General features: G+C 40.0%; 1 protein-coding gene across 1 annotated transcript in view; it reads right to left on the bottom strand.

Moving 5' to 3' along the window:
• The window catches only part of RHBDF1 (rhomboid 5 homolog 1), a 119,469-nt gene that overhangs the window by 50,498 nt on the left and 43,395 nt on the right, over positions 1 to 25,576 (bottom strand). Inside the window, exons 3-5 of the mRNA XM_018570775.1 lie at positions 20,837 to 20,967; positions 6,528 to 6,741; positions 3,478 to 3,684 (exon numbers count right to left, since the gene is read on the bottom strand). Of these exons, the coding sequence (XP_018426277.1) occupies positions 3,478 to 3,684; positions 6,528 to 6,741; positions 20,837 to 20,967 (552 nt within the window). The remainder of the gene's footprint in view (positions 1 to 3,477; positions 3,685 to 6,527; positions 6,742 to 20,836; positions 20,968 to 25,576) is intronic.

Here is a 25,576-nt window from a genome sequence, read left to right as displayed (position 1 = left end):
CAATGGAAAGAGTACACTGCAGTACAATTCTAATATCATCCATACCAAGTTAACAGACCCAAGGTCAGGTCACCTTAAAACAAATATTTCAGTTATAAGTGGAGACTTGGTAAACTGAGTCATTGCCAAGCCTCTTTTATCTTTTGTAGAGTCCAGCAACGAGATCTCCCTATTATAGTTCCAGGACCACTGCCCACCCATGCCACATTTGCATACTTCATGATATAATAAAAATCCAAGATTCAAGCGCAACAAATCCAGCAGCGCTTGATTCCTAAAGTTGAATGCAAAGCAAAACAACTTTTTCTGGTTCTTGTGTAATAAATTGGGGATATTTATTTACCTTGGGATTCAGTTTGGGAGAGTTTCACCCACACCCTATACAGTAAAAACTGATATTTTAGATAAGCATCATCATCAAGTGTCATCTCACAAATACCTGCCACATTCTTTAAAAACAAATCACCAGAGAGTGTAGAACCCAGAAATGTTGTACAACTAGCTCACCAACTGATGTTACTTAAGAAAATATGAAGAAAGAAAATAGAAAATATGCTTCTGCACTGTGCTGGAGCATCTTCTGGTGAGATTCATGAGGGGTACTCAGCGTTTACCGGATCTTGCAGAAAGAATGGTGATGTCACCCTCTGCTGTATGGAAACTAGAGTAAAGTAAGTATATTTACTAGCCTTTCTTCCTTCACAGGAAAGGCATGAAAGGCTTGGCAGTGCAAGTTTTGCTTTAAGCAGGAGATACTGGAAGCTCAGCTGAAAGCAAAAGCCACAAAATTGCAATCTTCCAATGGTATACTGCATGACGCATACTTTTATTAAAAACAGCTAAATTGCACTTAGAGGAGAATTATGGGGAGAGTGAATTACACTCATCCCATAACTAGAGCTGACATGTGACACTGAAGCTGTCACATTTCGGATCTATTGATTGGGAGCTGAGCGATAACATACTGTAGATCGCTCAGTTCCCGACCATCTCCCTGCACTGTCAGTCACTGCTCCCAGCATGGATGCATGGTTTCCCCCGCCCTCTCCGTTCCTGCAGCGCTGACTGGAGGGACAGATGGGGGGATGGGAAACAGCTGGCTCTGCCTCTAGAGAGGCAGAGCCAGCTGTCAATCAGGCAGCGGGGTGGATCCAGACAATATTGTTGGGATCCGTCCCGGCTGCAGGGCAGCTCTTCATTGTCAGCATATAGAGGGCAATAGCCCACTATATGCTGAGTTTTGACTCACAGAGGGACATTAGTATATATCCTCCTGTGACCCTATAGAGAACTATGGCAAAAAAAGGTTGGGCCATAGTTCTCTTTTAAGGAGAAAGCAGTCTTTTGATTATAAACAGTCTAAAGAAACGATCAGAGATAGAGTTTAAATCCTAAATGTGTAAGTGGTGACAATGGGGTTGGTTTACTAAACGGAAATAAGCTGTATACTTTGCAAGGGCAGAGAGGCTGGAAATTGTATCGCCCGATGCCCAGGACATGCAGTTCCAGGCACCAGGAAGGTGTTTTTTTTTTGAACATTTAGCCGCGGTTACTGCAGCCGTTACTCTCTATTGTCATTAGACAGTGGAGAGCCACAGCTTTACACACACACATCTGCAGAGACCGGCTCTGTGTCCTGTGATCGCTGTGATTGGTTATCACAGCGATCACATGACAATGTTTACATTGCCAAGCCCTCCCCTTCCTCTTACATCAGAGGTAGGGGAGAGTGCAGGAACTAATGAATGATTGAGTCATCTATTCATTAGTTCCTGGTGAAACAAAGTGCAGCAGCAGCAGCAAAAATAAAAAATAAAGTTTCATATACATTTAACCCTTTCAGCCCCCCACCTTGCCTGCTTATGTTATCTGCACCCGGACCTGTATATTAACCCTTTCACTTCTCTTATCCTGCACATCTATACATTAACCCCTCCATCTCCATCCTCCCACTGGATGTGACCTGTACATAAACCCCTTCAGCCCCTCCTCCCTTTTTGTATGAGCCTATACCGGCTGTTTAAGCTCACTATCTCCATGTGTTTGTTGATTGAATTCAAGTATTTTTAGGTCTGTCTTCTAAGTTGCTATCTATAAAGACCTTACTTAAATAAGTACAAGTAGATTGTACTTAGCACAGTAGATTGTCATTAAGGGACAAGAAGATTCTGCCCCCGCTTTAGTCATTAAACAAGTAGTTTTAAAAAAAATGTCAACACCCCTGAAGGGAATTTTCCCTATTTTTGCTTGCATATGATTGGATGATGGAAGTCAGCAGAGCTTCAGCTCATTCACTAAGCTAAGGAAATAGTCCATTGTAAAGAGAAAATTAAACTGCAAAGTGAATAGCCTATTTGCCTTTAGTAAAGCAACCCCAATGGGAGAAAAGTGATTGATTTGGGCTAACTTGTCCTGATACCAAGATGGAGAGGGTCCAGATTTTCCATCTGTTTAAATACTGGCCAGGAGAGGGAGCTGGAAAGTGGATTGGAATGATCACTCCACCAAGTTTTTCAAAATACAAGGCTCAATTTGCTCCTGTAAGAGCATTTTTAGCTGTGCTTTATTTAACAAATTTAACATTTAATTCACTTTGGTGTACAGTGTCAGTGTCTTTTTATTGCAGTGTGGCATTGCCAAACTCTTCCAAACATTGGCCAATCAGCTCAGTACATATGCCCGTGATTGCTGTATGTGGGCTCATGTTGCTCTGGTTTGAGCAGGGCATACAACTAGCTACTGAAAAACACTGCTCCTACCAGCATCCTTCTGTTCCCACCTGGATAGCATTGTAAGTGCAGAGGAGGTAAACATTTGCAGTTATGAATCCAGCACCCTTTTCTAAAATCCCTAACAGAGCCTTCAAGGCGGATGCCTACTTAATAGATGGTTCTCCTTAACACTTAACGGTGTATTTATAAGCAATTCACAGAGCCATTCACCCTGAGAATCCTTGTGAACTTTCATCGTGTGCAAATAGAGGCAAAAACTAAAGTTCTCCAAATATTTTATTTCCAGGTCGAAAAAAACCATATACTCAGATTGTACACATTTGCCTCTATTCGCACACAACACATGTTCAGAGATTCACAGGCTGAAAGGCCCTGCATTTTTTTATAAATAGACCCCTAAGTAAGAAGTTTTAATTTAAAGTAATTATTTAGAGACCTAGTGGAGGATTAAACTGTGTTAGAGTGGTGGAGTTCAGATTCAAATAAACTGGTAAGATCAAAAGGAGACCAATCAACAAGCAAAAAAGCAAGTGTAATAGGGTTATGTTTTCTAATGATATATGTTGATATGCTTTATTAGATTACACTCATCTAACACAGTAAGGATACTTCACACAAGGATATAAAAACATGGATAATTCAGACAAGACATTACAGTGCTAAAAAGCATATTAAGAACATCTTACTGCTATTACTTGAGACGCATAGAACTTGCGGATATATCACAAAACATATTGGATCTTACCTTCACAAGTGCTGCTGCGGCTCTAAAGCTCATTTTTGCCACAGACTCTTTTTTCCGTCTTCTGGGAAATCGACTGAATCCAGATCTTGAGCTAGTAAATGAGCAGAGAGAAGTTGCCCCTGGTGTAATAGGTGTATGGGGCATACTGTAGCCATCCATGTCTTCTACCATTCGAAAGGCGCGTCCTCGAGCCAGTGGATCTATAATCTATATATATTGACATGAGTATTAAATCTATAATATAATAAAAGCAATTCTGTAAACAGAGCTCTGATAGTTTTTCTTAATAAAAAGTGAGGAATGAGGGTAGATGTACACATACATAGCCATACATGGGCAGCAAAACCCATTACCAGTCCTGCTTTGTATTAGTGGCTTCCCATCAATAGCTGTATAGTGTGGGTTTAATAAATACATTAGAGTGGGTTTCTTCCCTTAATGCAAATACAGTATGCTAAATGAATTACCCAAATGGTCCTTGAGGGATCTCTTTAAGAGACCCTGTCATGAAAAAATATTATCAAAAACTTTGTTATAGTTACAGAAGTGAGAATACACAGAAATAATTGTCGATGGATAATTGTAGGCATCACTATTATCACAAACTTAAAAAGTATTTTTACACTTTTCAGTGGACTGCACTGCTTCTGCTTTGTATGAGTTTTTGCCATTTTCCATATTCACTGTTTTCTTAGGTATACATTAGTGCACTACTGTATTACTGCATGATTGCATTCTGGTTTAAACAGCCCCGATGCTGGCGACGTACACTGTACGTCGTCAGTCACGAAGGGGTTAATTTAGCATTGTGTATTTATTATTATCATTCATGTCCTTTTTGGGATACTGCGCAGCTGCTTAGTTTTAGTTTCTCTCACTTTCAGTTTTTATTATTTTTTTTAGTGTTTAGACTGACTGCAGAGTATATACATGTGATATATTTAAAAACTAACACTGATCATTTTTTTTTTTCATAACTAGGCATTAGAGAAGCGTTTTTAACGCCTCTCTGCCACCTAATAAGGCCCATGTTGGATAAAGCACTAGCAACCTCCCAGTGCTGCTCACACATGGGCATTAGCATTGTGATGTGTTGTTGTGTATCAAAAAGTAGAGTGCATGTCACATTCTGGGGGCATTGCTGCTGGAGAAATGCCTCTATTGAAGTATATTGAAACGCCCTTTAAATGCTCGGTCAATGCTCCTATTTAATTTTTCAGGCATTTAAGAAGCGTTGCACAAGTGTTGTAGGAGAGGCATAGAAGGTTTTGCAATCCCAGAAACCACTGAGGAATCCGAGAATGAGTGGACAGAGCAGGTGCTGAACACAGTCAGCGTTTTGTGAATGTAACTGCAAGCATTTTTCCAACAAAAGAGGACAGCTTCTAGCCAGAAAAATATGTTGCAAGGCTAATTCAAGCAGTATAGCAACACCCAGAATTGTATGACCCAAGTCTGCCCAGCTACTCTGACTTCTTAAAAAAAAATAAGTGTGGCCACTGCTGGTCACTTCCCTTTACTACATCACTTAGCCTTTTAACACACTTGACTACTTGCAGGACATTTTGCAAGTGTTTTTAACGCCTCCAGGGGGCAGAGGAGGGAGCCGCTTGTCATTCAGCATGGCTGAGTGGGGAGGAGAGAGGAGCCAGCACCTGACAGGATGGCCAAGTGAGGAGGAGAGACAATGTCATCCTGTCAGTTTCAGGATGATAGCATATCTGTGTTTGGCAGAGTGTAAAATATGTGTAATATGTACCGATCCTTCCTGTGCAGCACAAACACTGGAGTGATCGCTGATCACTCCAATGTTTGTAAACAACTTGGGACACATAGTACTATGCGTCCGCAGTATTGAATGAACAGGAAGTGCTTTACATCACTTCCTCTTAATTCATGAGTTTCTGAATGGTTAGAAGCAGGTCAGTGCAGAGGCATCTACTCATTCATAACTGGTTGATAGTAAATATTTACTATCTCCAGCTTGTGAATGAATGGGAAGCCTCTGTACTGAGTGCTTTCCATTCATTCAGCGCTAAGGCTGCAGAAAAAGAGATTGAGGACTCTGTCCTCAATCTCTTTTTCTATTTTGAAAGGAAAATGTCAGGGGTCTGTTTAGACCCCTGATATTTTGCCAAAGCCCCACCCAACAGTAAAAAAACACCCCCCCACATATATTATACGCGTGCACCATATTATGGTGTACACCATGCACATGCTCTGTGGTGCATTGTTGATCAGACATCAGTGCTTAATTTTTTCTTTTCAAAATAACATGAATTTGCCTGTGTGGTAGCACATGGCAAAGCGTTGTGATACGCTTTGTTGTGATTAAATGTATGCCTGCATCATTTTATCATCCTACACACTCCAACACAGCACACAAACAATTTTTAACATAAGTTGCTTATTTACAGTTTTGCGTTACTTAATTTTTTTACCGTTTCTCAAAAAGGCGCAATTAAAATTTTTTTGTTATTTCTTAACTCAATAAAGTTATATCTTTTGAAATTTAGTCAGGAAATATTTTTTTGTGTGAACTGATACTGATTTTAGTGTGCTTTTTATCAATTTAATTGTGTATTTTTATTGGTTTAATATTGATTTGATAAATGTTTGTGCAATTATCACAAATTTAGTAGCACCATCTTTTTATTCTACCAGCCCTGTGCTTTCAGAAAATATATGGTTTGGGGGGGTTCTTTTACAAACGCTAAAAGCTGCAGTTGAAAATTTAAAAAAAGGTGAAAAATTGCAAAAATGGTTTGGCCAGCTGAGGTTAAATGCGTTCTGGAGGGCTTGACAGCGAAAGGGTTAAAGGGACAATAGACAGACTTCACCTGCCAATATCTCTATTGTGTCATGTAGTTTACATTGAAGGTGATTTCTGTTTATGCTAATTATGTCATGCTAACTGTTCTAAATGACCCTATTGTGTGGTTTACATTAAGTGAAGGCAAACAGAAATAAGAACCTCAATTTTTTTTAAAAGGTTATATTCAAGGAAAAGGCAGGATGTTAACTCTGGGAGTCTGTAAAAAAAAAAATACCTTTTGCATATTAAACTGAGCTGATCCCACATAAAGAGGTGGCGGTGTTTCTGTACTTGTTAGAGATATGTTGTCTTGGCTGGGGAGATCCATTTCTCGGATAACTTGTGGTTTCAACTTTCCATATCTCTGGCTGCAATGTCTAAGGCTCTTCCTTTGCCACTTGTGAGATGAATCGCTGTCTTTACTTACTCCAAACCAGTCAGCAGTGCCCCTGGCAAAACACAGGTTAGACATTCATAATAAAAGAATCATTTGAATTGCGTTAAGGACACTTTTATTTTCACCTTCTCCATGTGACGTCCTTTGAAATCGTAGAACAGGAATCATGACAATGTAATACAGAAGACAAAAGCTGAAGCATATGTGAATACAAAACTATAAGCAGGAATGCAAATATTATAGTGTTATAATGAGAGAAAATTAAAGTGGAACTCCAGAAAATAACTAAATATACAGTTCAGCTATATATGTTTACTGTTCACTCCCTAATGGATTTGCAATTTTGGGCAGCTATTCTTATGATACACACAATTTTAGGTGTTAAAGTGTACATGTGCCCACACCATAAATATTAAACTATTTACTTAGTATCAACAACCAGTAAAGTAGCTTTTAAAGCAAGCCCTTATCTCAAATTCCCAATCACAAAGATCATAGCAAAGATACTGAAGCTGGGTTTCAGGGTTAGTTCACACCAGAACTGCGTGTGTCTACACAGCTGCAGTGCGAGACGTTTTGCCGCGATTTTACAGCAATTTTCCCGCGATTGACGCATATCACTAGAACAATAGTGAGGGGAAATTTTCAGACAGCAATACATACCGGACCGAGCAATAAATATTTCCCCACACTATCAGAAAAAACAAATGATGTTTTGTTTGGAGTTACACGGTAAACATGGCTAGGAGAAATGTTTAATCATCGGACAAAAGCATTTATAGGGGATTACCTTAAAGAGGAACTCCAGGTTGTAGAAAAATTAACCCTTGCAGTGAGGCTATCCCCACACTGCAAGGGTTAACTGCTCCTTTTCTCTAGGGGCAATAAAAAAGAGGAAATACTCACCCAATCCTCTCATGTTTCTATTTATGAAAATAGATTAGGGCCACGTTAACATGTGCATTTCACAGCATGTTAGCATAATTCTAAGTGAGCGCTAATGTATTTTTCATTTTGAATGGCGCCCCAATGCACCTTGTCAGCACACTGCAATGCTTGTGCTTACCACACCACAAAACACAGATGTGGACCATGAAGAAAAATACTGCAGGTACTATCAAAACCTGAATATACCTGCAGGTCTATCAAAAGCCTTACCGAAACACATTAATGTGCTAAAAACCCATGTCAACATGTGTGTGATAATACACTGCCTCACAGTGCAAAGGTCTGAATAGACCCTTAGGGGTCTATTTATAAATGTTTTACACAATATTCACATAACGATTAACCAGGATTCACGCGATTTCTAACTGGATTTCATTGGGAAAATGTGTGAGCCCTGGGTAAAAGTTGTGTGAATCTTGGGTGAAAACATACATATAAAAAGACTCCTCAACGATTTTATCAAGATATACAATAATCATGAAGCAAGCATACCCTCATTCTGCATATAACTTACTTCTTATGCTTGACATAACTAACAAATTATGTTGCTTAAAGTAGAAATAAATACATAATTACTATTTTACTTTGCAAAGAGTGTACATTTTGTCCAGCCATCCTTATAAAACATATACCTTGTTGGTCAGTCAGGTCACTAATGCTACTTCCTGATTTTGTATTCAATATCTTTTTATTAAAGATTTCAACAATTACATATAAAAAAAGGACAAAAAAAAGGAAATCGAAATGTATCTCAAAGTAAACAGGAGGTAAGAGAAGGTAAGGTATTCAGCACTTTAAAGTGACACTAAACTCAAGAGGTAATGTATTCATGTACCTTGTAGTAGATGCATTTTTAAGATTTAACTCCTGAGTTTAGTATCACTTTACGCATTGAGCACATAAAAATTGCCCTTCAAGATTTATATAAGTAAAAAAAGCGAAAGGAAATTCACCAAACCTTCCTGAAAGAGAGGACAGAGGGAGAAAGGAGGAAAGAATAAGAGAATAAGAGGAAACATAACAAAGAGACTCTCGAGCCAGCACCAACAAGGCATCGCCCAAGAATTACCACAGCCATAGGTAAATAAACCATATGCAAATGAAAACTATAATAGTGACATTTCGGAGAGTCAGATAGAAGCCCTTAGAGACTGGGGTGTCAAAATGCTCTCTGCTTCTTCCTAGTTTGGTGTTACTGCTTCATGGGTATGTTAAAGGGCCTGTGTCAACAGGTTTTTGTTTGCCTTTAACAGGTTTTGCATTCTCATAGTGAAATTAAAAACACGCTTGAAGTAGGTGAAATGCAGATCAGAAAGAGATCGGCTGCAGGTCAAAAACACCTGTCATTTCATTCTGAATGATCTCAGAAATGTCTCAAATTGATGCCATCGAAAGAAGCTCAAAGTTGTCATTATCCAATGAGGAGCCTGGAGAAATGACATAGGTAGCTGAACTGCTAAACCAGGAAGATGAATTGCTTCATCAGGAACTAACAGTACCACCTGTCTGATTGTGTAGTGTGGAAAATGATTATATCATAAGATTGGCTGCACAGAATTAAAAATCCTTTAGCACAGCCTTGCTCAACCAGGGTGGCCTGGTGGTGCCTTCTAGCTTCTTCAGGAGTGCCTCAAAATTTTCACACAGCATCATATCTTTCCATGGTGCAGGAAAGCTTCTGATGTGAAGGGTGGCTCTGATGTAAAGGAGGATTCCTGATATAAAAGGTGAAGGGGGATCTATATGGGATAATGGTCTGGTATGGATTTTGGAGGAGCCACACATTGCTTTTTACATTTATACATGTACGTTTTTTTACATTTCAGACTGGGGTGCCTTAAGATTTTGCATAACTTTACCCCATTTGTGGCCACGGACGTATCTCGTATACCATTGACAGCACGGCCTGTAAACACACTTCTGACAGATGACTTTGTTTATCTTTGTAAAGCCGGCTGCCGGCTTTAAGACCAAAGCGATTTTCGCTGCTCAGCAGCCCCCAGATGGCTTCTATGGGTCGGTAAAGTGCCCGCCCCCCCAAACCAACACCCCCGGCGTGTTTCCCGGGCTCCGCGCTCCTTCTGCGGGCCTGGGACCAGCTGTTCAGGTGCCGGCAGGAAGCTGGGAAGGAGAGTGGTGATCTTCCATTCACCAATCTCCTCCCCACTCTATGGGACTTGGAGCGACTTGGGTTGCATCACTTCCAGTCCCTGAGCTGTCATTGCAGAATTATTTCTAAAAAGAAGACTCAATATAATACATTTACAGATACAGAGTATTTTAAATACATATTTTTAAGTGGGCTTATACTCTGAAATTAATTTAAGGTATAGATAATGTGGTTTTGAGATAAGATCAGCACTGGGTCATATGACCAGTGCCAAAGCATTAGTTACATGATCTCTGCTAATATGTACTACATCTATGAAGTCACTGATTGTCTGGCTCTACCTCAACATCAGTTAAACAAAGGCCACATAACCAACATTTTAGCACATGACTTAGCAGAAACCCTATTCTGGAATCACTTTTTTTTTCTTAGCCTATTTGTAGTCCTTTAGTTATTTATTACAGCATAGGGGTAAAATATTTATTAAAGTGTAAATGAACTGTAGATCATCTTTAACTACTTCAAGATGGCACACCAATAGAAACTATATTGCCTATAACTACTGTATATTACTCACATATCCAACATCCATGGGAGATATCTTTAACTAATTTGTGAAAATAAGGTTGACTAATCATCGTGACGATTTTCCCATTGAAGCAAACCCAGTAGATGACTTCATATCAAGGAAGCCCACAACATCCCTTAATGACTTAACTATGATCTTTACTAGATATGGAGAAGCCAGCATGGCTCTGAAAGAGACTTTACTTATTGAATATATCACCTGAACAGATCATCTCCCCATAAAATTGAGGTCAATGACCACTTCAAATCCACACTTACTCACTTATGGCACCCTATAACATTTTCAATGGTGCAGCCAAAATATGTCCAACAAACAGCTTTCGCCCTAAAATTATTATTTGCAAAATATGATGTTAATTAAATGAAGTACTATACCTTATAAAATGCCCATAAGGTGTTTAAGAGAGGCATCTTGCTAACATTAATAAATGCACAAGGAAGCAGAAGATAAGCCAAATAGATCATTTACTGCACAGCATTAAAACAAATGAGGAACAGATGTTATTTATAACTCATCCCATAAAGATTGGGTTCAATTGGAACTCTCCTTATTGAGGCTGCCGATCACCTCCCTCTGCTGGATTGCCCCCTCCTCCAGATCCTGGCATCTCTATCTACCATTTGCAGTGCCTCCCCTTCTTTCTGTTTGGGACAGGTTGGTTAAATACAAACACATATCAACTCATGACGGTCCTATGACCCCTATCCTGCTCAATCCTAACTTCCCCCCGGGATGTTCCAGGCCTTCCTTCCTACAATGGTCCACTAGCGCTCCTGCATATCTATCCTCAGCTCTCACCCCCTCAGGTGTGAAACCGTTGATCTCCCTCACCGTACCAGAAGAAAGACGACCTGGTAACTGGCTGAGCTACTTCCAACTTAGAGACTTCTACCTCTATCTGCAAACACTCCGACCCGCACAGAACCCTCATGGATTTTGAATCAATCTGTACTCAAACCTCGGGCCCCCTTCACACGATATCTACCCTATACAAACTGATTCTGACGCTCACAGAGGATGCTGTCCCACCCTTCATGCAGGCATGGGAAAGAGACCTCGGCTGCTCCTTCTCTGAGCACGATAAACTCAAAGCCTACTCTCTGACCCACAAACTCTCTATGTCCAGCTCAACTCAGGAATGCAGTTACAAATTACTCACTAGATGGTATAGATGTCCGCACCTCCTACACAAATTTTCCCCTGCCGTTTCTGATACCTGCTGGCGTTGCAACTCGGCAGTGGGGACTATGCTGCATGTATGATGGGACTGTGTCAAGTTACGACCCTTCTGGACCAAGGTGTTCGATACTTACCACAAGGTAACGGCTAGTGATCCACTACGTACTCCTCCGGCTGCGCTCCTTTCTATTCTCCCGGGATCATTTGAATCCATAAAAAAGGACCTTCTACGATACTTCTTTACGGCTGCCAGGGTCCTCATCCCCAGACACTGGAACACTAATATAGCTCCTTCAACCAAAGAATGGGTTGTGGAACTAAATAAGATCATGCATATGGAAGAATTGACAGCACAATTATATGACAGATATCCTCAATTTGCAGCGATTTGGACACCCTGGATTCTCCAGGCGGACACATGCCTAGCGTAATATCCCCCACGTTCTCATTCTCACCCCCTGGCTTAGAGCAGACCTTCTGTTACTCGTTAGGGCATGGTACCTTCCAGGCAGGCTCCCCCCTACCTTATATCCTCCTCTACACCCATACCTCTTTTCTCCCCCCTCCTCCCTCTCCTTTTTTCTCCTTTTTTCTCCTTTCTTCCCTCATTTTTCTTACCTTTCTCACTTTGGGTGCTCCCCACCCCTATTAAGGATCCCAGTCGCTCATTGAATTACTGGAATTCCTTTATTCCAAACACAGTGGAACAGACCCAAGTGAAACTAACAACTATGCTATAGATACACTACCACAGGACAGTTCTGTACCTTTCACGATAATATCTTTTAATTGACCCGTCGATCTCAGTCTACCTGTGTGCATAACACGCGAGTATACCACGGGTGGCGGGCTGGAGAGCTTGTCCACTTCCTCGTGCCTCTTCCCTTCACTTATTGTAATATCTCCCCCATGAGCCCTGGGACATTTTTCCTCTGCACTGTAATTTATCTCAAAGATTTTATTTTATTGAAAACATTTTTACCTCTGTTTTGTATATTTGCTTTGTAATATCTTGTTTTTGTAATGTACAGACACACGAAACCAAACAGTTGATGACAAGAGTGTTGCTTAATAAACTTTTAATCTTAAAAAAACAAACAAATGAGGAACAAAACAGAAACATTCGTCCTCCAATTGTTAACCCCCTTACTCAAGCATAAACAAACCTTGAGATCACTTCTGCTATACAATTATAAATGTAATCCTAGGAACTCCAAGCTATGCACCATGTGCTAAAAAGGTGTAAGCCTACCTAGCTAGAAAACTTAAAATACAATCACAAAAACTAAAATAGACTTCATACTCCCAAACCATCTATGCCACCATAGCTGATTTTCTCCACAAAATCAATCTCCCAACAATTTCTAAGGTAGAGCTTCATATCCTTAGTCTTTATTCCTAGTGAAATCCATGACATCATTGATTCACTGCCGGACAATAACTCTCCAGGCACAGGTGGATTCCTAAATGAGTATTACAAACAATTCAAAGTAACTGTTACCCCTTAGTTGATAGATATTTACAAGCTACCTTTGGCTCCTTTCCAAACTAAATGTTACAAATTGTAGTGGTGGCCATCCTGAACCCAAACAAAGATCCTTCTTCCCCTCAAAACTACAGACCTATCTCACATTTAAATTCATATTTAAAAATCTATTCTACGGCCCTTGCCCGGCATCTCTTTCACACATTCACTGAACTATTTCTAGATCATGTTGGATTTATAAAAGGCAGACAAGAGCCACATGGCACTTGAATAATTATTAATTTACTTAAAAACGCCTACCTCCAAAAAACCCCTCCACTACTTCTGTCAATAGACACAAAGATAGCATCTCATAATATACATTGGGGATACCTATAAGCATTGCTACTACATATAGGCATCAAACGATTCCCACCATCAATTATGTCATTATTGTACACATTTTAATAGCTGCAGAATTAAATATCGCCATACTCTGGAAATCTGGAAATCACCCACTCCACCTAATCTGCAGGTCCCGGGAATCTCTTTTGCTCCATGGAAAAAACGTTTGCAGCACTCAACCATAACTATTGTAAGCTTCAGAGAAATTGGTCCAAATGGTAAAATAACATCCCAGTTTCATAATATGTAAACCCCACAGTAAATTCTGACTGGTATAAGTTCTACACTCATAATTCCCTTGTTTAATACTATCACGCATCCCTCCCACCTCCCCTTACTTTCTTTTCCCTACATTGTTTAAATTCGGGTTCACTAATTGACAGGCCTATATTTTGAATACTATTGTTTAATGAGAACACCCTACTGCTCATTCAGCATTAAGGAGACATGTTTTGCTTCCATACAGTATAGCTTTTTACATTGTCATAGAGTCTTACTTCTCTGTGGGGGAGTTTCACATTTCATCTTCTTTGCCCTTGCCAATCTAGTCTTCCTGTCTTACCTCACTTCTTATCTTATCATAGCGAACCATGATCCCTGCCTCTTTACTGAACTCACCTCATTCTCTGGACTGGTAGCTTGCTCTAATTGGTTGTTTCGCCTGATCCTGACTATGGTCCATTCTAACAGCTAGCACTGTACCTTTCTTTCTGACCTTTTGGTTGCTAGCAACAGGGCCACTGACCACTGAAAACCAATTAAGGGACAACTCAAAAATAAACACCGATATTAAAGGAGGCACTCATCACTGACCACAAACATTTAAGGGAGCCCAATACTAAACACTCTGCATACTCCTGACTATAAAGGTCTTGACTATGCAACAGAGAATCATTGTTCCAGAGAAATAAAAGATGACAAATTTATTTTTTCATATGCACATATAAATGTGATGTACAAAGTGGATAGCAAATTCATGTAGATATAATGTTTTTTTTTTTTAATAAGTATATAACTCAATGACTGTAAGAGCCGTGTTGAGCTTAAAGAAAAAAAAAAGTGGTGACAAAAAGTGGCTTATTTTCTGTGAAATTGCAGTGAGATTTTGTTAAAGGTTCCGTTTAGATAAAAAAAAACTACTTACTGAAAAAACAGAACCTAACAAACATTTTCCTTTGACTAGCTGAGAGTACATTTAAAGTGGATGGCAGATGAATCACCTTCATTATTTCTTCTAAAATTGTGGGAATAATGAAGAACAGGCTTGTTCACAAGTGTTCCATTACATGTATTACACATCTTTTGAATTACATGTACATGCAGCGTCTAAAAGAACTAAAATATCTAAAATGTGCGTGGCAGAAAACTGTCTTAGTTAAGTTGTAATTATGTGAAGTAATTTGCTGCTTATGGGAAGGGCATGTATACACCAGCCTTTGTTGAATGCATGTTATCAAACAAAATATGTCACAACGCTAAGCGCCTGTCTCAGAAGCCTTCTTTGACTCACAAACAGCAGGAATTCTAAGGTTGAGTCTACTTAAAGTGTTGCCTAAGAACTATTATGCAGTCTGTAAGTAAAAAATTACTGCTTCTTTCAGGAAAGATTCCCTTTAAGCAACACATTAGGTCGTTGGAAACCCTTCTGCAACTTAGTAAACAATTAGCATAGATTATATTTAATATTTCTTTACAATACAATGAAAATGGAAAAAATAAACACTTACGGAGAAATCTTAGAACACTTAGGGCTTGTTCAAGCCAAGTGCAGAGTAGATGCAGAGTAGAACAGTTACAGAACGCATCAAAAATGCATCCAATGTATTCCAATGGTATTTTGGGTTCTTGTTTACACCACAGCGTTCAGTTCCAGTGCGTGTGGAAAAATTGCAGCAGGCACAACCACCAAAAATAAACAGACCGGAACATGTCAAAAAGCACGGCAATGCATATGCAGAAACTCATCCAGATCTGGTCCGGATTTGGTGTGAACAAGCCCTTACTGTATATACATAATGTTGTGAACATATTGCTGTAGTAGAGAGGTACTAACAGCAAACTACAGTAGTATTGATTTAAACATAACTTTTAATGCTTACAGATAATTGCATCTAATTTTGTACCAGTACACTCGCTACTACCATGTTAAGAAGGATATCTACAGATTATTCCTACTGATATAAACATTTGCATGGTACTCTTTTCTGTGGCAGCACAGTGGCTTAGTGGTTATCACTTCTGCCTTGAATTCCGGACAGACATTACCTGAATGTTCTCCCAGTGTTTGCGTGGGTTTCCTCCGGGTAATCCAGTTTCCTCCCACACTCCAAAGACATGCTGGCAGGTCAACTGGCTCTTGCATAAATAGACCCTGGTATGTGTATGTATGCATGTGAGATAGGGACATTAGACTGTAAGCTCCCTGTGGGCAGGGACTGATGTGAATGTACAGTATGTAAAGCTCTCATAAAATTGTCAGCTCTAAATACATGTAATATTAATACTTTGTGTGAACCTACAAGCACTTCATTATTCTCATAAAGCAATTCCTCTTACCATATACTGTGATCATTCTTGCATATCAAGTAAAATCTTGCATTCATAGAAAAATATACCTGGTATAAAACAACCTACAATGTAACAATACTCGGAGAGTACAATGGCGTGAGGTGCTTTTGTTGGTCACGTTATCTCATTTGCCAAACGCCTTCAAGGCCAAAGGTCGGGGGGTAGTTATAAAACTAACTTAAGAAATGTGGGGATTTTTCTAGAAATATAAAGGTGCGCTGAATATTAAAGATAATATGTTATAAAAAAATATACACTTTCCATTACAAAATACACACATTATTTTAAAAAAATGCATGTCTCAGTGTTTCATATAAGTGTCCCACAGTATGTTCAAGGTTATCACATGTCACTGTCCACTTTTTTCCTGAGGCTACATCATTATTGTTGCAGCTTCAAATGCCAATAAAATATGAGCTCTGCTAATCAGCATTTACTTCTGTTCCAAGTTCCACAGTAGCACTGAGGCTTACATTCCACTATGGCAGCCAACACACAAGCATACGTATATAATGAAGGATTAAAAAGGGTGACAGCAAATATAGAAGGAAATCTTGTTTTATTACTTTTAACCAAGCTGTAAGATATACACGGTTGGAGAAAGATCTTGCAGACAGAGTAACAGCCACATTTAAGAGAAAAATACACCTGTAACAAACCAATTACTCCCACTTATCTCCTGTTGGCAGCCCCAGTTTCCCCACCTTTGTAGCTAGTAATCATTGATGGTGGTTTCTCGTTTGGTAGGGTGTGTCATGCCTAGGTGTGTGCTTGCACTCTTTTCTTAATTTTGTAGTACTGCAACTCACACACAGTTAAAGGAGAATTATGGGCAGAGTGAAATACACTCATCCCCATAATTAGAGCCGACTTGTGACACTGAAGCTGTCACACGTCAGCTCTATAGATAGTGAACTGAGAGATCACATACAGCCGATCGCTCATTTCCGAATCTTCTCCCTGCAGAGAGCGGTGACTGTCAATCACTACTCCCCGCAAGGATTCCCCCCTCCCCTCTCCCAGTGCTGAGCTGAGGGACAGATAGGAAAGAGGGTGGACACAGCTGGCTCTTGCTCTAGAGGGGCAAAGCCAGCTGTCAATTAAGAAGCGTGGTGGATCCCGATAATATTGTCAGGATCCGTCTGGGCTGCAGCAGGGCACTGCGCTGTCAGTGTATAGCGGGCAATGGCCTACTATATGCTGAGTTTTGGGTCACAGGAGACCCATTAGTACAGGAGACATTAGTATATGTCCTTCTGTGACCCCAAAGAGAACTATGGCAAAAAGGGTTACCCCATAGTTCTCTTTTAAGCTTGCCTGTGGCGTTACCAAGTAGCCAATGTGAATTCTGCTTAGTGCATTAGGGAAGTCGGAACAACACATTTCTCCGGGCCCACTGTGCTGGTTTGGTACCTGATCTGAAATTCGCACCTGTCCTACAATTCTGCCTGAACTCTACTAGCTTGTTTATATACTACACTCTTGCCTATTGACTTCAATTCTTCAATTATCTTTCAACATATCAACTGTTGCCAATAAAGCAAACTGGCAGTCTAGACCAGGCACTCCTGCTGTTGTCCCATTAAGGCATTGCAAGATGTTGACATCCACAGGTATGTCTCCCAGAGATGGGATCTGTAGCACTACCACGGAGTGCCAAGGTTGTTTACCTGGTCTAGACCACATCTATCCGCCATAAAACCATTCATCTACAAGCGCTCAGGACCCTTGTTGTGGAACTCGAAAAAAAGGAAGAAGATAAATCTCCTACAGGGCGGTCACCCTCCTCAGTCTGGGAGACTTCACTGGTCATCTAGTGCAAAGCCAAAAACAAAAGAGGCCCTTCTCCTGTGAAGTAATACTTTATTTTTGTCAATCTTAAATAAAAACATACTTACAAACACTGATTAGCATGAAGCATTCTACATAGTTGCACTGAAATCTGCAGTCTTGACTAAGATCCACAGGCTGATATCGTGTATCCAAATCAGCCGACAAGGACAGAACTCACAAAGCACACTCAGCCCTGAGCTAGACTGGCTGACGCGTTTCCGGGGCAATGCTCCCTTCCTCAGAGCAAATCCGGTCCCAACATGCCAAAGAAGGTAAACTCAGCCTATTACATAAGGCTATTGCTCGCCCCGCCAATCACAAATAGGCTTCACGTTGTCCCAACACTCCGGCTCAAGCCTTATTCTATCCTGTCATAATCATCTTCATCATGTGATAGGCTGAGTGGGCCTTCTTGGCATGTTAGGACCGGAGGCGGATCAGCTCTGAGGATGAGGGCGTTGCCCCGGAAATGCGTCAGCCAGCCAAATATGTAGAATGCCTCATGCTCATCAGTATTTGCGAGTATGTTTTTTATTCAAATTGATATAAGTAAAGTGTTACTTCGGAGGGAAAAGCCGCTCTTTTGTTTTTGTCTTATCACCACATCTATATTCAACAAAGCTACTGTGATTGTTGGGATCCATGTTCGGTATCACATGAGGGTAGCCTCAACTATTCTTATCATTCTACTATGTTTATTTAACATATAAAAGTATAACCTACTGAAGTGAAAAGAAATAGAGTGAAAAAGGAGCCTGCAAAAGAAGACGCTTGTCACTTACCTCTCTGGCGGGCGGCGAGTCATTATTTCACTCTACTTGAAGGAAAACTCCAGGCAATTTTTTTTTTTTATTAAAATGTGCTGCATAACAAATATATATTTTTTTCTTGTTCTGGCTGCAGAACTAAAACTGATGGAAAAACCCACAATTTGCTTTGTCACCGGAACAGAAATAGAGGGGAAATCTTGAGGAAACACTTGGCATAACAAATATTTAACTCTCATGAGGTTTATGCCACCTCCGCGTTCATTTTATTATTTACAGATTTGTTGATGCTGGATGCTATAGCTCTTGCTATTTTGTCAGCACTGAGACTATGAGAGCTGCAACTCGCATACACAGAAGCTGTACTGTCGCTTATCTCCCCTTTCCCCCATTCACAAAACACCTTGTGATTATGCCGTAAAGCTGGAAATAATTATATGGAGAATGCTGTCATGGGGAATCCCATTTGGTCTTTCCGTAGAATGTACTGGATATAGTCTATAAATTTAAATTGCATCATGAACATTACATTTAAATGCCACCCTTTAATTTATTCTGTTTGTCAAGGAAGAGCCAAGCCAAATAATGTGTGTGTGGTAATTCTACAGCTTTACTTTATGCTTTAAAATGTTTTTCTTCATCAAAGTGTGGACCAAGGTTCAGAATGGTTTAGCTGCAGTTCCATTTTATAATACTAATATGATGGATTATGTTCACTAAAACTCTGTGAAAGGGCCAATCCACCAAATATAGATATTTCAGTCTTGCTGGATGCTAGAGATTTGAACTATCTCAATTTTTTTAAAGTCTCTTAAGGACTTCATTGGTGAGATGGCTGTATTTAAGTTCCTGAGTCTGTGGCCAATATTAACCACCCTCACCTTCCCATTAGAGTTTTAATTTGTTCTATGTCAGACTAGGTTCACAGCTTGGCGATTGAGCTGGTGAGCTGTCTTTGTGCGGTTATCGCGCGTTTTGTTTGCTAAGAAAACCGCATGGTAGTCGCGTGATTTTCAATGCATAGAGATGTCTACGGGACCCCCATGGCACACCCAAAACTTTGGCAGGGAGAACTTGGCATTGTAATATTCAAGACATAAAAGAAAACAAGGGAAAAGTCAGCACACTGGGCTCTATATATAACTAAAGTAATAGTTTTGATTGGACAGAATCTTTAAGTATGTTATATAAACATAAATAGTCTAGGTTAATCATAGATAGGCATGCATTTACTGTCTCAAACTACTAAAAAACACTGCAGATTTCCAAAACATGAACCAATGCAATTTAACAGCAGGGAGTCATGTAAAACTAGCAGGAGTTAGGGATTTATAATTTTCTAAAACAAACCAACCATGCAGAACGCTACATGCATTTACTAAACTACCTGAAAAAGAAAGTGGAGATTGTTTGACGTTTCCTAAAATGAATAGGTCTCCTGCTAGCTAGGTGCCCCTTGACCGGCATAGTACTGATTCTGTCAAACGTCACACGCTTGCTTCCAAGAAAAACAGGAAAGAAACATTGAAGAAAACAAAATGCTAACCATTTAGAGTGTTAACAGTACTAGTATGAACAATAAGAAAATAAATACTGTACAGGTGAAAAACAAATTGTTCCTAAAAGAATCACTTGAGTCCCGGGTGGCACTTTTTAAACTGGAAAAATATTTTTGTGCAAGAGCCAGTCTAAGCAGCTGTGGCGGGTGTTACTTCTGGAACTGCTGGCTGTCAGTGGTCTAACACTAAGCCCAGGAGTCAATAAGCTTAGTAAAAAGCCCTATTCACACCTATGTGAGCACACCACAGTGTGTGTGGTACAGCGTAAAGAAAGGCCAGCACTTTCTCCAATGCTCTTTTACTGCAAACAGCAATCACCAACACAGGTTTCTAAGGCATGCAGGTCCTCTTTGTCAAGGAAGGCCTTAAACAAAAGGGGGTCTGCGTGCCTTCAAAATGTGCGTTGGTGATTGCTGTTTGCAGTAAAAGAGCTATATGGAGTGTTGGCCTTTCTTTTCTAGCAGCACATGCCCCCCGGACGTTTGAAGGCAAGAGGTCTCTGTGCAGGATGGATACATCTTGCATTTGGCAGTGTGTGTGTGTGTGTGTGGTAACGCACACATGTAGGTATGAAGGGGCCCTTACAACTTTCATTGAAAAGCACACTAAATATCTTTTGCCAGCTACAAAAAACAAACAAACAAAAATAAAAATCTGTCTATATTTTCTCATAGACTAACCTAGCACAACACATATAATTCAAGCATAGGCAATCAATATTTACCTTTTTATCGTCTGGGTGATTGAGGTCTGACGTTGCAGTATAGGCCGCTTCTGTTCATTGGGAGGTGAAGGAATTCTAGTGTTTTCTACTGGCATACTCACGCTTCTTAAAAAATGTTGACGCTTGAACTGCTGGGAATAGAGATTTCTTTATTAAAATAAAAAATAAGTACACAATATTCCTTTTATTGGCATGTTTTACTTAGTAAAAGTACAGATGCATAGAACAAGCATGCATTTCAACAACTTGAGGCTGGAAAAGTTTGCATTGCTTTGATATATGAGGAGTGTCAAAATGCCATTAACATAGGAACATTTTTATGTATCTGTTACTGTTGGTATATAATGTTTGCTGTCTTAGCAGCTTTACAAAGTATGTATCTAATATTCTAAACTAAAGTTAAATGTGCCAAATGTATAAAATGAAGGAAAAGAAGTTAAGCAAAAGAAAGTGTAGTTGATACTTGCATTCGTTTTGGAATTCCGCACTGAGACTGAACTGATTAGTACAAGCTACTGCTCCATTTAAGTAAAACAAAAGCAGACACAAAATATCTGCTTTAAAGGGAAGTGTTTTGTGTGTGTGTATATATTCAATATTTCTGAGTTCGTAAGCAGCAGATCTGATGTTTGGAAAGACCTCAACTAGAAACAGCTACTTACAATTGTTTACAGTAAATCATTAAATATCTTTACAAGTCTGCAAGGATTTCTGGCATATATCATACAGAAACTGTAACTAATTTTATCTTTAAAGATAAATTATAGCGATAAGCGCTAATTAAATGACTGTCTAGGTTGAAATTATGCCATCGGTTTGCTGCAATCAGTAGGAAGCATTTCCTCAGTCTCTTACCCCAGTGATCAGGCTGCAATGCTGCACCTTTAGCAAGATGAGAGGCTGTGGTGAGAGGCTGATCTATGTCAGACATTTGTGAGCACAGACAATAAATGCAGTGTTACCAGAATATACTGTACATTGAGGGAAATTAAATTAATACAAATAGTCTGAGACAAGTTCTATCCCAACTGGTGCAGTTGTCCGTAGCAACCAATCAGTTTTTATCTTTATTTTTCCCACGCAGCTTAGAAAATGAAAATGTAAAATCTGATTGGCAGTGCTCCAGTTGAGACAACGTTTGTCTCAGACAATTTTTTTAATTCCTTCCATTGTGTCATCGCTGGGCCAGCATCTCAGTCCAGAAAATGGATGCTGACCCTAGAAAGTGGTTGAACAAAGTTGACTCAGTCCTTCTGGAGAGAAAATCAGGCCCCCTGAAAGTACCATGGCACAGGAATCAAAAGAATAAATAACATACTAATAAACTGAGGACCTCAAAAAATATTTGTGGGACACGTTTGATGTCTTAATCCACAAGCCGTGCTCTTCTGTTCTAGATGAATATTGTATATACAAAACCACAAAGAAAACATCGCTGCCAATCTATTATCAGCCAGTTAATGAGATGCTAAGGGCCTGTGCACATTTCTGCACTATTAATGCAATTCAGATGTGTTATGAATGCATAGGAAATAAATGAATTTGAAAATGAATTCCTGTAAATGGTTTTTATTTACATAAATATATTTTGTTTTGGTTCTAGAATACCTCTGAAAATTCCACCTGTGGTTTTAAAGCTGACTTCTTCAGATCAGTAAATGGATGTGTTGCCCACTTTGTATCAATGTGCGGTTTAGCCACCTGAGTGGTGACCAAAGAGCAGGACAGGATCTAAAAGTGCCATTGCCACAGGTCAATAAAACGTGGTGAAAAAAACAGTTCCAGTAATCAAAACATGCTACATGTGACACATGTAATCTACATTCTGTAGCTTCCATACATTGATCGGAAATGTGAAGAATCCAGATGAACTGACAACTTGCAATACAATACAGACAGTTGATAAAAGGTTGTATCTGTGCACTTGTAGCCTTTTATTTTATGCCTCTATTTTTTCATAATTTTTATTTATTTTCTAATGTTTTATCAAATCTTTTTTTTAATTACATTTATTTTTCACTTAACTTTATTGCTATCACACAGGAGCTAAGAATCCCCTGTGTGATAGCATATGGATTTGGGTCGGGTTGGGGGGGGGGGCGCACGGGTCTCACCTCATCAAAAGGATCCCTGCCGCTGCTCTGCTCGGCTCTTCATACCGGCACTGATCACACCTCTCTGCACTCCCTCTCTCCTCCTGGCAGCTCTGAAGATGCAGCGACCGGGAGTAGAGAGAGAGGGATCGCAGAGAGATGTGATCGCCGCTGCCGCGACCGTCTTAAAGGGGCGACCTCCCAGTCGCATCTTTCCACCCCCCACAGCGGCACCCTCAGGCAGATGCTTGACCTGCCTATATGGTAGCGCCAGCCCTGCATCAATGTACAGGATATTTACCGTAAGCACCAGTGCAATGTAATGGGGCACATACACTGGTCACCAATGTAACAGGGAATTCTACACTGACCTTCAATGTAATGGGGTATTTACACTAGCCACCAATGTAACAGGGAATTCTACACTGACCTTCAATGTAATGGGGGCACTTACACTGGCCACCAATGTAACAAGGAATTCTACACTGACCTTCAATGTAATGGGGCACTTACACTAGCCACCAATGTAACAGGGAATTCTACACTGACCTGCAATGTAATGGGGCACTTACACAAGCCACCAATGTAACAGGGAATTCTACACTGACCTTTAATGTAATGGGGGCACTTACACTAGCCACCAATGTAACAGGGAATTCTACACTGACCTTTAATGTAATGGGGGCACTTACACTAGCCACCAATGTAACAGGGAATTCTACACTGACCTTCAATGTAATGGGGGCACTTACACTAGCCACCAATGTAACAGGAAATTCTACACTGACCTTCAATGTAATGGGGTATTTACACTAGCCACCAATGTAACAGGGAATTCTACACTGACCTTCAATGTAATGGGGGCACTTACACTAGCCACCAATGTAACAGGGAATTCTACACTGACATTCAATGTAATGGGGTACTTACACTAGCCACCAATGTAACAAGGAATTCTACACTGACCTTCAATGTAATGGTTTATTTACACTAGCCACCAATGTAACAGGGAATTCTACACTGACCTTCAATGTAATGGGGCACTTACACAAGCCACCAATGTAACAGGGAATTCTACACTGACCTTTAATGTAATGGGGGCACTTACACTAGCCACCAATGTAACAGGGAATTCTACACTGACCTTCAATGTAATGCGGGCACTTACACTGGCCACCAATGTAACAGGGAATTCTACACTGACGTTCATAGTAATGGGGTATTTACACTAGCTACCAATGTAACAGGGAATTCTACACTGACCTTCAATGTAATGGGGGCACTTACACTAGCCACCAATGTAACAGGGAATTCTACACTGACCTTCAATGTAATGCGGGCACTTACACTGGCCACCAATGTAACAGGGAATTCTACACTGACGTTCATAGTAATGGGGTATTTACACTAGCTACCAATGTAACAGGGAACTCTACACTGACCTTCAATGTAATGGGGCATTTACACTGACCACCAATGTGGAAATGAGGAAATGGATGTGTCTTTGTATCAATGTGCGGTGTGATCACTTGAGCAGTAACTAAAGAGCAGGCTGGTATCTATAATTGCCATTGCCTCAGGTCAATAAAGCCTGGTGAAAAATGCAGTTCCAGTTATCAAAATATGCTACATGTGACACATGTAATCCACATTCTATAGATTCCATATATTGAATTGGAAATGTAAAAGACTCCAGAGGAACTGACAACTTTCAGCAGTTCTACAACATTCAACTGTTCAAAAAAAAACACTTGATAATCTATAACATATACTGGGGGGAATTTATCAAAACTGGAGCAGACAAATTCTGGAGCAGATGTGCACTGCACTGCATCAGCTTCTTTGTCTCCTTTTCAAATCTTACTTGAACAAACTGAAGAGAGAAGCTGATTGGCTACTATGGGCAACTGCTCCAGATTCAGTTTGCTCCAGTTTTGATAAATTTCCCCCACTGTATGTGCACGTGCAGCCTTTTATATTATGTTCATGCATGCATTTACACTGACTATCAATGTATGTAATATTTACCCTAGGCACCAGTGTAACAGAGAATTCCACACTGACCTTCAATGTAATGGGGGGCATTTACACTGACCACCAATGTAAGAGGGGATTCTACCCTGACCAACAATATAGGACATTTACACTAACCATCAATATACATGGGGCATGTGTATATGACTAACATGGACAGGATACTTTTTTTAGTGGGAGCTTTAATAATCGCATAACTAATCGATTTTGAAAATAATCGTTAGCTGCAGCTCTAGCTGAGATACAGGAAGAATGTACATTAGCAGGGCAGCCAGCTGAATCTGGGGAGTCATCACAGGGAGGGGGGAGAGGGGTGGCTGAAGCTGGCTGAATAAGAGGATATGGCAAATTAGCAAATGGGGGCTAGTGGTGGCTCAACATGACTAACATCTAAGAAAAACAGTAAGAGCAAAAAAATCATTAAATGCACATGCAGTAAATATGTGCTTATGATAAATTCATACCATCCATGGAGTAATGGCTTCATTCAGTTGACAAGTCACATTATCACCATAAAAAGTAAATAACGCAGTGTACAGAAAATATGTGTTATGCTTTGTGAATTGAGCCTATATGTTGCTGCCACATTCTCTTATCTCAAAAGTCTAAGGAA

The sequence above is a fragment of the Nanorana parkeri genome, unplaced genomic scaffold (assembly GCF_000935625.1).
Source record: "Nanorana parkeri isolate BGI_ZX_2015 unplaced genomic scaffold, ASM93562v1 scaffold1596, whole genome shotgun sequence".
In the NCBI taxonomy this organism is placed as follows: Eukaryota; Metazoa; Chordata; class Amphibia; order Anura; family Dicroglossidae; genus Nanorana; species Nanorana parkeri.
This window is presented reverse-complemented; position numbering and strand designations above follow the sequence as displayed.